The sequence below is a fragment of the Fulmarus glacialis genome, unplaced genomic scaffold, assembly GCF_000690835.1.
Source record: "Fulmarus glacialis isolate BGI_N327 unplaced genomic scaffold, ASM69083v1 Scaffold49477, whole genome shotgun sequence".
Taxonomy (NCBI): Eukaryota; Metazoa; Chordata; class Aves; order Procellariiformes; family Procellariidae; genus Fulmarus; species Fulmarus glacialis.
In genome coordinates this window covers 181-14,076 of record NW_009223487.1, presented here as the reverse complement: position 1 = coordinate 14,076, position 13,896 = coordinate 181, and the positions used below count along the sequence as shown (strand labels likewise).

Genomic DNA, 13,896 nt, shown 5'->3' with positions numbered 1-13,896 from the left:
TCCGCCCCCACCCCCACCTCCCCAGCCACCTCTTCCACCACCTTCTTGTCTTTTTTGCCAAGGAGGCATTTCGGGAGGAGGTGGTTCAATCTCTGTTGGTCTGCCTCCACGGTCAGGTACTCTCCCCATCAGAACCTATATGGAAAAATAGGTCACTTTTAGTTTAAAAAAAAAGTAATAACAACTTGAAGGGACACAGGGTTCTTCTATGGGCAAAGACATGCTGCCTAGCCCTTACAGGAAATATGGTCCCCTCAGTGTGGAGCTTGACAGCAGAATCCCTATTTCCTGTCCTTGTAACTTGCCACAACACAACAGAACTCTGAAAGTGATCCCATTTTCCACTTGTAAAATTGAAATAACTGCAGCTAGCTAGCTCATATTACTTTTGTGAAATCTTTATGAAGAAAACTACACGCACATGAAGTATTAGTATTACAATAAGCAATATACATAATTCACATATATATTCATATAGAAAAGACTCCTCATGATGTGGTGTGGCTCTTCTACTTAAATTTCGAAGTTCAAGTTCAAACCTAATCAACTGGCAAAAAACATAAACTGGCAAACTGATGTGCAACTCTCAAAGGAACGCCAGTTTGCCTTAGATTAGAAACTACTGACACTTAGTAGAGAGCTGGAACAGACAAAATACGTAACACGCTGCAGTAACACTTTTAAGAAAATAAAAAAAAAAGGGATCTTGACTTTGGTGGATAGTATTCAGTGTACAAAAAGGGAGACTGTACTGGACAAAGTTACATGAAACATTAAGTAGAAGAACAAAGAGGTATCCAAGTAGGTCTTTTTGTTGTTGTTTTTGTATTTCCTAAACTTTCTGTGTGATGAACATTAACATACTCTGGTCAGTCCCAGGCACTCCAATTAAAGTCCTCTCAAGAAGAAGGGGAAGAGGAGAAAACAAAAACAACCCCACAAAAAAACCAAAAAAAAAACCCCCCCCACTTTCTCTGAGATCCTACAATAATTAAGTTTCAGAATCTTTGGGATCAAAATATATTAAAGGGTATCTAAATGAGGCACAAAACTTCAGAAAAATCTGTAAATAAAGGATTAATAAAAATAGGCTTAGTCACCACTTGAATGGTGAAACTAACGTCATTACTCGCAAGCTTCAGCTTTTATCATATACAAGAAAGCAGCACAATGTTGATTTATTACTGTAGCCAAACCAAATAATTTTACTTTGCAGCAAAATGACACTTCTACAGAAACTTTTGTGATTTATAATATACTAATAAACTAAAGATGCTGGGTTACAAATTAAACAACGTAATTCTGGCAAACAGGTAGCCCAGGAACTTATACCAGAAGGACTTACACGTATCCTCAACCTGAGGTGTGCAGTTCCACTGAACTCAAGAGGTCATTTACACACACACACGTGCACGCACACGAACACCCCCCACCACTGTTCCTTCTCATCTAGAATACTGTTTCATCCTGTTGCATGACCGACTGCGCAATAAGCTAAAAAAGAAGCCGCTGCAATGTTTATTGGAATGCTGCAAACTTTCCTCTCCTAAAGCACCAGGTATCTTGCAAAAAGAAATGAAAATATTAAGCAAAGAGTATAATTCCAGAATTGCTTTTGATAGGTCTGTAAACTCCCATGTCCTTTTATCACATCCCAGAAAGAAAAAGTATACCTTGTTGATCGCACAGACTGTATTTTCCCGTGTTGATCCACTACTTGTTCTTATGATCTTCGATAAATCTTCTCGAGCAGCAAGAAGGTGAGCTAATGTAATAGTTGACTTTGGAGATAATGCATAGCGCTTGGGCTGATAGATTCGTGCTATGTCATCTGTTTTTACCTAAATGATAAAATCAAACACAACTTACTTGCTAGGCATAAAACACACAAACATGCTTACCGTAAACCATTTATTGGTCTCAGTAAGTTTCAATTTGAACACAGGGTGTAATGTCTGAAAATCTAGGTTATCTTACAAAATACAGTGCCAGTTGTTACCAATTCTCTTCATATTGATGGAGCTATTGTACACAAAATGCCGCTGATCATGTTTAATTGATGCTGAAACTCAGCACCATTACAAAAGAAATTCTCCTATCCACTGGCACCAGATTCTTTGATGTTTTCCAACATATCTAAAGACTAAAATTTAAGAGTCCAAACTGCTCTCTCAAGAGCTTTACATAGCCATATTTAACAGATCACTTCTAAATGTGATGAAAACAGAGCAGCTTCAAAGTAAGGTCGATTTGTGGAAAAAAAATTAAAATGTATCAATGCAGCAAAACACTTATGCAAGCCATGAAAAAGTGAGACTGAGAAAGGGAGAAAATAAGATTTTTTTCCAAACACACTTTGATGTTTCATTTGTTTAATAAAAAAGAAAAATAAATATACTTTCTGGGAACATCTGGAATGATTTCAGAGTAAAAAAAAATTTGATCTTGGAGGGACCAGACAACAGGTGCTGTTCCTTTACATGACTGTTTTGCTAGGCAATTACTGCACCATTTATGGATCCATTTCAGTCTGCAAACTCACCCCTCTTGGGAACTGAACAAGTTAAAAAAAAAAAACCCACGAAAAATGCCACACCATCAAAAGCAGAGAAAGGTATCAATACCTATCTAATGGTAGGGAAAAAAAGGCAAGCTAACGAATAAATTAAAAAAGGACAACAATTAGCCTCTTGGCTTAAAAAAAAAAAAGTATCTAAATTATATCAATGCCAAAACATTTTCAATCCCCAAAACCTTCTTAGAGAAGTTATAAACAAATATTTCTACAAGAGAAATAAGGAAAAAAAGATTAAAAATCATACGTAATTTTGAATTAATATGTAAATTGGTTATTTCTGTAAGTGCATACTATTTCACATCAACAATCTTTGTAAGACAGGAAAATGAATCATCTTACTGTTTTATCACATTAAAAATCTCTTTAAACTATGATTCTATTGTGAAAGTGTATTCATTGTTTTTCACATTTGAATGGAATAATATCAAGTGACTTAAAGAAGTATACTTTAAATTTGAAAATACATAGTTGTATTGGTACAGCTATAAGGAAGTTAAACACACAGGGACATCTCCTGGCTTCTGTGAGCTAAGTGCTCTCCTTTTCCTTTCTTCCAGCATAAAAGCATTCACAACCCCTGCAGAAATTAAATAGTAAGCCATTCCAAAGCAGCACAGCAGCATCTAGACTCATGTCTTCCAGTGATACTTAGTGAGCTTCATGAAATCAATTTTGTCTGCATGTCAACGACAAATTGTGACACCAGAAAGACTTGTAACAATCCATACTTTCGGTAAGCTTTCAAAGCTTTAAGACTCATCCATCTTAAGCTTTCTACGCAAACCTTTGGAAGGAAAGTTGACTTTGCAGCTCATGACCAAAAACATCTGCCTCCAGCTTCCCACATGTATATTCATCAAATTACAAACTTTTTGTATCTTACCTCCCTACTCTCTTGGATAGAAACAAATACATTCCTAGCTCAGAAACATCAGACTGGTTAAATCATGACTATTTTTTAATATACAGAGTGCTAGGAAATAGTACAAATGAAATTATCACGATTAAAATGGTACCAGCAGAGAAAATCCAGAGGAGTGGTTTGGAATTTTTAGCCACCTGAAGGATTACAAGTAATTGTGTGCTTTTCTCACACAAGCTGCTATGCAAATAACCTGTTCAACTGACCATCTGTTTATTCAGTAGCTTTGAATCCAAGATAGGCATCAGTCACTGTAATCTCACTGACTTTGGGTGCAAAGAGTGACTGCCCCTAATCTATGTTAAAGCCCAGTGTTTGTCTTCCTCTTGCATCTGCATCAGAAATGCTGAGGTTCCCTCCTAGTTTACTTGATTGGAGGAGAGTGGATATAGGAAAGAAAAAGGGGACATATGAACTTATTAAAGTGAGAAACCACAACAGAGGATGCTAGAGTTTATAATTGTGAAACTATAAACAGTCACAAAGGATGGACTGTACCATCTGGTCAAATCCTTCCCCTTCTTCAATATCTAGGACTTGGATGTTACAATCCAGGATGAGAAACTGGTTGGAAAGAAGACAATAGTAGTGGAAGTGTATTTACATGGTTATGTATATTCGGTAGGAAGACCTGGGGAATTGTAATAGACTCCCACCTACAGGAAGCAAAAAACACAGCAAGCTTACCTTTGCTCTATCAGACCAGCCAAAAGACTGTACTGTCACATCTAGCCTCTTCATTAACATACGTCGGCGACATTCGTACTCATTGCGAAGAGCATCATTGATTTTTTCCAATCTTTCCTGCAGTGTTACAATAAAAAATCCAAACATTCTAATCTATACAGTTATACAAGTCAATTTAAAGTTAACCTCATTCAGCAACTAAGATGTCTATCCCCAGGTGACCACTATGAATGACATAAAATTAGAGATGCATCTGTGTAGTGCTACAGTAGTATGTATATACAAAATATTTTGAAAGTTAGTAAGTGGATGAATCAACACTAAGTCTGTTTTATAACATTAATTCTGGAAGTATCTGATTAGCATTGTTAATATTTAGCAATTGAATTTTAGTATTAATATTTAGCAATATTAACAGTGATTAGAACAGTGATTGTAAAATGGACAAAGTTAGATGAAGCCGTATGCATTAATTTTGACCATCCTGTTAAATACAGAAAAGAAATGGAGAGACTTTTTTTTACCACTTGGTCAGAATTCAGAGGCTTTGTTAGCAGTGATTTCCCCACATGGTTATTTTGAACTTTTGAGAGAATGTCCTTTATCTGAAACGAAACACATATTTCTTCTCAGAACACAAATGATATTTACATTTATTTCAGCAAAATTTGCTGCAATCACAATTTGCTACTCGTGAGATCAAATATAGCACATTTGTTTTAGCAGACTCATAAAACCAGATGCGCATCTTCTGGCTTATCATGCATTACAAAAAGATTTCCTGAATACTTTCACTACATGACCAACCTCTATACAAAAATATTTTATGGCACACCACTTCTCCTCCCAATTATAATAGAACAATATCTATATGGCAAATTTATCGAGTGCATATAGGCAGTAGGACTAGTTAATTACTCATTTTACTTAGTAATAAGTGTTGTAACTACAACTAAGGAAATGTAACAACTGGAAGCTAGGAGTTCTGTTGCCAAATGCTGGACTTGGCTACAAAAATCTGGTGATGGGTGTTAATAAGAAAGGCAGGAGATATCATAGATATCTGGTCATTCTCTCTCACTAATTTTCCTATAATTGCTTCCATTTAACATTATGTTTAAGACTTTTGCATTCACTCCAAATCAGCCTTGCTTATACTTCTTCCATTAGTTTTTGCCCTCAGTAATCAGGAATGAAGTATGCTCTCTCTTTCTGCCACCCAAACTCCACTGCATCCTCTCTCTCATTACAAGAAACCTCTACCTCCTCTTCTTGAAGGAACCTCCTTCGGCACAGCTCTTCTACAACCGTTACCATGAATGCCCACAGCACTCGTACATAACTGTCCGGCCAACTGGTTTTTCATCTGGAGTAGACTGCATGCATATTATTGTTCCTGCAAGTTTTGCGTACAGTCTGATGGGGAGAAGAACTACATCTTCATTTGCTTTTTTAAATAATTATGGGGAACCAAGTCAAACAAGACTAAAACTAAAGTTAATTTTCTTTTACATGTCACAAGGAAGGATTAAGGTAGTGCATGATCTACAGTAAAACCTGTAGCTGAGGACAGCCATTAGATACATTTGCAAGGATTATAAGACTTCATGTAGGCACACAGGCATTTACATTAAATTTATCATAAAGGTATGGTTGAAAGCTCACTCTTCCAGTATTATCTTAGTTCATCTTGTCAGAGTTTTGAGCTCTACATATTATAGAAATATCCTCTCCAGCGATCACTATGAATAAAAACTCTAATCAAATTCTAGAGCACCTAGTGAATTGATTAAAGAAAGCTACTTGAAAAGGAATACTTGATAAATCAACTCTCATATTTCAGGGTTTTTGTAATTACCTCCTTTTCCTTTTTTTGCATACACCAAGGAAAGAATCTGATCTCAAATTTGTGTGAAAACTAAGGTGTATATTTTGTTCTTTTTACATCACCTTTGGGCAGCACTGTGGCAAGTTAAAAACCCCCAGAAAAAGTCTGAAGTAAAAAATATTGTGCAGTGAGCATATTATGGGAAAACACTGTTTTGACTCCAGCAGAAAATACAGCCTAGTAGTATCTGAAAAGTGGCCATCTAGTTACTGTAATATTCCCTGCTCCATCTATATGAAAAAAGAGGTTACAATAAGGGGTGAAGTTCAGTTCCATGTACCCTACTGATCCCTACACTCCTCTTTCTCTGCTAATTCTTGCTTCTTTGCAACCTTTATTTTATTTACAAAAAGCTTTCCAGGGTTGTCTGATTTGTCTTTCTAAATGTAGCCAACTTGTTTTGATTTTAGTGAAGCATGTAAATGATGCCTCTCATAATCTACTTCAAAATTCAAATGTACCTAAGCAGAAACTATGTTTGAATTTAAACAGTTTTATATTCTTCCGACATTTGAAGTTAATAATCAACAATATAAGATCAACATGACAGCAAGAGATGAAGAAATCAGTAATTAGTATAGAAGAAGGAATAAACAATTCTATTAGCCAAGAGGTGTCTATCCATATACCGTTAAGGTCAGAGATACAACCTCAAAGGTTCTAATGAGTTGAAAGGAAGAGCATCTATCAAAATGAGACTGGCTGCCGAAAAAAAAACCAACACAACAAAACTAAAACAAATCCTCAATGTAATTTATAGCTATAGAGCGAAAGAAAATCTGGAAACCAGTGATGCTGAGTAGTCTCTAGAGATTAGAATTATTGCAAGTTCACAGCTGCAAGGGCAGCTAAGAGGTAAATACAACATTGGGCTCCATGTACAAAAGCCATACATTCTGCCATCACAAGTCGATCACAATTAAAAGACCTAACCCCGCACCGCATACTCCTGATTTCCATAAATTGAAAAATGAAAGGAAGTTTAGAGAGAACAAATAAGCAAGAGAATCGGTGAAAATCAGAACTGGACGAAACAAGAGCAGCTAAATGAAACAATCCTTTATTGACTGGGAAACTGCCCCCAAATTTCTGCAACCTTTTCTTTCCACGTTAAAGAGAATACCTATGTGATTTTATCCAGTGACAGGTTTATTAATCAAGTAACATTTAAGGAGGACTCTTTTCACTGATGAACTGGTCTATGTTCATGTTTGTGACACACTGTAAACTCATACCCAGACTACTGAATTTCCACTTTACTCCCTCACGCCCATCAGCAGGACTCTGAGGGCATATCCTACAACTATAAAGGTGAAATAAGCTGAGCTGCCTTACAGTAACAGAATTCATCGTCCAGCCTTGACTGATGACAGGGCTATGAGCACAAGAGCTTTGACATACACCTGTCTGCCAGAGGACAAGAAAACAACTAATGTGAGAATCTACGCTATAACCCACATTCCTAAATACAACAGTTGCCCTAGATTAAGAAGGATAAGCACGAGTTTAAAAAAAAGACCACCACAACCACCAAAACCCAGAAGGAAGTCTCTATGTGTAAATGGGAAAAATACCAAAAGCAGTGCCCAGATAAAAGAGCAGTGAAAACATACTCATAGAAATGTAAAACAAATTGTAACAGCCAAATCATCCTAAAGTTCTCACACACTCAGCTGTAAAAAGCAAAACAATTAATTAAAAGCTAGATGGAGACAAATATACTTGACTATTCGACATACTGTGTAATCAATGACCTTGGTAACATTAAATATTTATGGGATTGATTTGCAAGTTCATATACTCTCTAAAAATAGTTTAAAACCAAATCAGTTATTGGATTAGTTCGAGACAAAAATACTGACTTCAAAATCTGCTCTATAAAAATATATAGTTATTCTACTGTTACCAAATAAAGCATATCTTTATGTAATTGAACATGGCATTTCTCGTCTGTTGTGTAAGTCTATACTCTTTTAAAAAAATTTTTAGCTCACATTTCACTACCATGTTCCATATATTTATTAATTATCTTTACCCTCTGTCAAAATAGAGCAATAATTTTTATGTTTAACACAATCATATATGCATGAACCTCCAGGGTTTCTAAGATTTTGAAAACACCTGACCTGGAGAGAGGTGTCATTTTGTTAATTTAAGTTGAACTATCAACACTTTAAGGAAGGAACATTGTCTTAATTAGTCATAAGGTACACTGCACAATTGCAGAAAGATCACCTGAAATCTCAAGCACAAAATATTTTAAGCCATCCTCTGCCTCTTCCATTTACCTGCAGATCATTTTAAAGTTAGATAAATGTTGAAATTAAAGACGTTTTTGTTTGACCTTTATGTCTGGTGAACAAAACAACTCTTAAGCCTTGTTCCCTGCAACTACATTGATACTTAACGTACAGGCACCATTATGTCTGTAAAATTATTAAACACTAACAGTTAAAAGCAAAACACTAACTTAAATATGAATAAATTCTAGGAAGTATTCCCAAATATTTTTAAAGATATTCTTCTCATATATCACTTAAATGTTATTTTAGCTTAGTTTTGATTTAATTTCTTCGGTAACCCTTTATAGTTTCTTTTCATTCTCTACTGTTAGGGGACTACTTTTCACATATTAGAAAACAAATAATGTGGGCAAAGAAAATTTAGAAGACTTTCGATTAGTATTGTATTAAGAAGTCTTTCAAATAAACAGTATTAGAATGTCACTTTATAATTAGGCATGAAATTCACACTATCTTGACTGGAAAAAAAGCCAGATAGGAGCATGAGTTACAAAGCACAACACCGGCATAAACTTTTCTCAATCTCTGATCAATGTTCATTTAGAATTTATGGGGTTTTTGGTACTAAATTTCAGGATGCCTCCCAGAGTTACCCTTTGTAAATATACTTTACAAGGGAACAGCATCTTAAAAAAACAACTAAAAAATTACTATTAGTTTTTCAGTGCTATAGAATGAAATAAAAATGTATTTAGTGGTAGGAAACTGTAATACTGTCAATCCACCTCTCACGTTTTCTTATGTATGTCGATAACCACTACCCCAGTTTATTACAGGAGACGCAAATTTAAAAGGTACTTCCTATGATTGCATATTCAAAGTTTGAGCTACTATAAAACTCATAGTTTGAATGAAGAAAGCAATCCTGGTTTTATACTAGGCTTTTAAATAAACTGACAAATTAGTGAAAACAATCAATGTTCTAACGTTCCATACCAAAATACAATGTGTGATCTGTCCCTTTGGTAGATTGCTGCTGCACAGCCAAACTATTCTCAGAACTATTCCCACAGCTACTGACAATGCTGAAGATGCTAGACAGAGACAAAGAGTAGACATGTTGAAATGCTGCAGATACATTTGCAAATTCAATGAAAATACTAGATTAGTATGTAAGTTTCTATTACAAATGGTATAGTATAATACTAAAAATCAACAGTGCAATTTCACACAGAACCTAATTAAATCAGAAGCAACAAAATATTTGGAAAAAGAAATGGATCATTTCAAGTGAATTTTTGCGAGAATCTAAAAAAAAAGTAACAAATGGCACTCTGAAAAAAAAGTGTGTACAAAGCCAATGAATTCCAATTGGTGGTACCACTGTTTTAATGCAGCTACATCTACAAATGTAGGTGTCTAACTCTGTACTGTATCAAAATAACTCTGAACCTGTCCTATTAGAGTAAGGGATAATGGACAAGGAAACATATAGTAGAAATTCTACAAAATCTTCTGAGAGATAGGAAAAAACCCCTTTATTTGTAAGGGACGAAACACGCAGAGAACAAATTACAGTATTAATTTGGAGTCACAGAAGATGAACAAACTAGTTTTACCATCTTTCTACACTCTGAAGTGAGTACAAATGGTACAATCACTGTGGAATTGAGAGACCTGAAAACCATTGCAAAATAGCCCAGGCAGTAATATTTTTAAAAATAAAATAAAATAAAATAAAAGATAACACTCTTTAAAGATTCTGCTCATTTTAGTACTATGAAACTGTAACAGTTTACATAAACTGTAACAGTAACACTCTACACATCAATTCAAGCCTGTGATCCTATTTGAAAGGAAATCTTGGACTTTGCAAAAGGTGGCAGATACCAGGAGTCTAGTAATTCAAAGAAAACTTTCTAGACTCTCCATGTGTGCATGAAGGAACTGGCCCACCAGGTCTGGTCTTGCTGTCCTGCAATTGCAAAACTAGAGTCCTACCCCTTTAACATGGGATGAAACTAAATCTTCAACCCAAGAAGTGAAGCAAGGAAGTGAGCATGGAAGGCCACTGCTCGTGGCTGCAACCTACAAACCCACATGGATTTAAACACTGCCAACACCCACAGAGGGAGATCATCAGTACTAGGCAAGTTTCAATCATTAGTTATTAGTTGGAACTCTGGCATTTTAATCCTCAGAAAACAGTGCTAGAATTGTTTCTTCATCCTTTCAAAAATATTTAATGGAAAGACTGGATATAAAGACTTCTTTAGAACTAAATAGATCAAGCACAGTTAATAGTGCAGGCATAAGCATTTTCACCATCACCTGGATACTGCTTTTTACAAATGAATCTGTTAAGGGTTTCATCTTGTCACACTACAGACGTACAGGTGTAAGAAAACCATGCAAGTAACAGGCCCTCTCCCCAGATGTTCAGCTGCCCACTGGCTGATGAGGAGGAGGAAGAAAAAAAGAAGCATAATCATGTAAAATTATTAAACTCAAAGACTCAGCAGCAAAGGGAGAATTATTCCACGTATCTCCCATAATTCTTAAAGGGGATCTATCACCCACTCTCTCCCCAACTACTAGGGAGAAATAAAAAGCAAAACTTTTAGCTGCCTGACAGAGAAGACAAATTCTACCCCAAGAGCCTATTTACAGTGAGGAAGTCAGATTAAGGATCACATCAGTGAAACGAGTTAGAAACTGGTAGGACACAACTAAAAGAACTACCCTGTTGAATAACGTTTAAGTTGGGTTATTTGCTGGCTATTGGTAATTCCGGCATTTTCATCCTCTTCTGCAACTAAGGAAATGGCACTTACAAATCAATACTTGCGATTAAGAAATGCATAAACTAAAAAGCAAAAATTTAAGTTTTGGATATTAAATTTAAATACATCCCAGAAATGACTACAGGTACATAAATGCGCAATCAGTTATTACCCAAAGTCTTCTGCTTGCTGCAGCACATTTGAATGGGTAACAGGAAAACTATGTTACTTCAACTCATACCTTAAATTTGCATGACAAAGCATGCCTCATCAGGTACATCGCATCCTCAGGGAAATGCTGAAATACTTCACCTCATAACTAAAACAGTTTAACTTAAACACTAAGCTGGCTTTCAGAATAAAAACTCCTTTGCACTTGCCAGATAGGGCTTTTATGGATTAGACTGTTGGGCCCTTAACTCTAAGATGAATGCTTACAAAGATAATGCTTACAGTTTAACAACAGAGAGAACACATAAAAGCCCATACCTTTTGTTCCGCATTAGTTAACAAGGGAGGAATATCAGAAGACGAGCAGTTTGGCAGGCCCAGTGCATCACAAATAGCTTGCACTTCCTGAAAAATTTCATTGTGCTTTTCCAAGTGAGAGCCTTTAATTTTCTTGCTCTGCAATATCTTTAAAGCCTGAAGTTCTGTACTTAGAAATACTAGAGAGAAAAATGTCATAATGGCAGATTTAGAGACACTTGAATATTTCTGCATCCACATTCTCATATACAAGTACAATATATACAATATATACAATATATTTATAATAAGACCATGATAAAAGTGAGACTCCTCCTCAGCTCTCTCCTGGACAGATCAGTATCAGCTTCCCATTCTTTATCTGAACTAACTCTCACCTGACTTCCTACCTTCGGTCTACACATCGTATTTAACTGCTTAACCCACTTCTGCCACCATCTAGTTCCTTGGCTAGTTTCATATTATCACACTGGTTCCTGCTGTTACTCCTTTGTCCAAGTCCAGCTTAAACTTAGACTTTGCTTCTCTCAATCCTGCTTTCAGCACCTTCAAATCACATAGCGTTTTCTTTTAAGCTGCCCAGAAACCTCTCAGAAAAACAGGAAGGTCTCAGTTTCAGCTGAGCTGGATCAAGAGGCCTCAGTAGGTTGAGCCATACTTCACAAAGAAATTTTGGTTTCTACTAAAATAGTTTTCTAATAGTTTTCTATTTTCCACTTCTCCACAAGTGAGCTGATGCATGCTTAGCTGGGTTGTAATGATTGTACACATATACTTAAATACACATAAACAACTACTTAATGTAAATTGTACAACGACGATAGCGCATGCGTGTAAAATACTGTATTATAAATGGGAAAAATGGTTATAACTTACAGAGGAGTTTAAGACAATCTTCTTTCTCCTTTAATCTGTCCTTGATGTCTCCAGATATAAGTGATAAATACGGACAAGACATTTCTCTCAGAAAGCCACTAATTTCAAGCTGGAAGCTCTCTATATCTTTATCACCTATGGGAATAAATAAATGCAAAAGTAATGTTTTTTTACAGAAACAAACTGTAATTGAATTTTCTTAACTTATACATTTAAATTGCAGGTTTCAATAGCCCAGACAAAGATTTACCACCTACCACCCTAGTAACACTTTTTTTTTTCTTAAAGAAATCCTACATACAAGTAGACAAGCCTTCTAATAGCTACAGCAATATTGTACTCACGCTTTGAGCAAGAAGGTGATGCTACAGCAGTCTTTGAAGACATGAATGCAAATGAACATCTCTAGGAAGTGAACAGCTTATGTCACAAAGCAGCGTATCAATGTAATTAATTTTCTGATAATCAAGGTACATGAGCCCACTATTTTCAATGGTTGTTTTTAGTTTTACTACTTTTTTGTGAAAACATAAGCAATATAAAATCTCATGCAAGTTCCAGCACTCAACAGAAAGAATCAGGTAGCGCTAATGAGCAACTCACATATCTACGCACAGTGCTGAATGGAACACTGCATTGGACCAACTAGCTGAAAATACCAGGCACATGAATTTAAGCCATCAAAATATGATTACATATAACAACCACTCATAGGATGTAAGAATGTACATTTTATATTTATGTAGATCTAAAAAAACCCAAAAGCATCTTTTTTTTTCTTTTAGAAGAATCTTCACAAGACAAGACCTTAATCTAAGAGCCACATAGACGCAAATAGCAGCCTCAGTTTGGCTGCCTTTCAGCTAGCTTCTAAAGTTCAACACTGTAATTTCACTATTAGCTGAACAATATGGGTCTAAATCCACTGAACAAATACTAAATTGCTTTAATAAATTAACATTCATATACCATCTGTTGAAGTGATGCTTTCTTCCATATTACCAAGTGACTTTATTTGGGAACCTAACCAAACGCAAAGCTCAAAAAATTCTGGTGAAGACAATCCATTCTCTGCTGCTTTGTTTAGGGCTTCCTCCTCCAACAGGGGACCCGTGTACCTGCACAAAGAGATAAACGTTAGTGATAAGAAGCAAGTTTAACATAAAATATACACATTTAAAAATCATTTTACTATAAGCTGGTTAGTAATTGCACTGAAAGAAATTAATCTTTGTAAGTTACTTTTGTCAAGGAATAATTCAGATTTCTTTTAAACACACCAAAAACTAAGTGGTAATTTATAAACAGAATGGTTTGTCAGAAAATAGGAGGCAGGCATTTTCACATATCACGTTTGTGTGTGAAAACAGAGTTTCATGTCTCAACACACGCTAAACAGACAAGAATTCAAGTGTTTAGTCAAACAAATT

General features: G+C 35.6%; 1 protein-coding gene across 1 annotated transcript; it reads right to left on the bottom strand.

Annotated features, from left to right (window-relative positions):
- Window positions 1–6: 6 nt before the first annotated feature.
- FAM98B (family with sequence similarity 98, member B) lies at window positions 7–13,584 on the bottom strand (the record flags this gene model as incomplete). Its single annotated transcript, XM_009581808.1, has 7 exons — window positions 7–135; window positions 1,674–1,841; window positions 4,188–4,304; window positions 4,712–4,792; window positions 11,591–11,769; window positions 12,467–12,601; window positions 13,436–13,584. Coding segments are annotated over 7 exons (958 nt in total), but the record flags the coding sequence as incomplete, so codon positions are not given.
- Window positions 13,585–13,896: the final 312 nt, after the last annotated feature.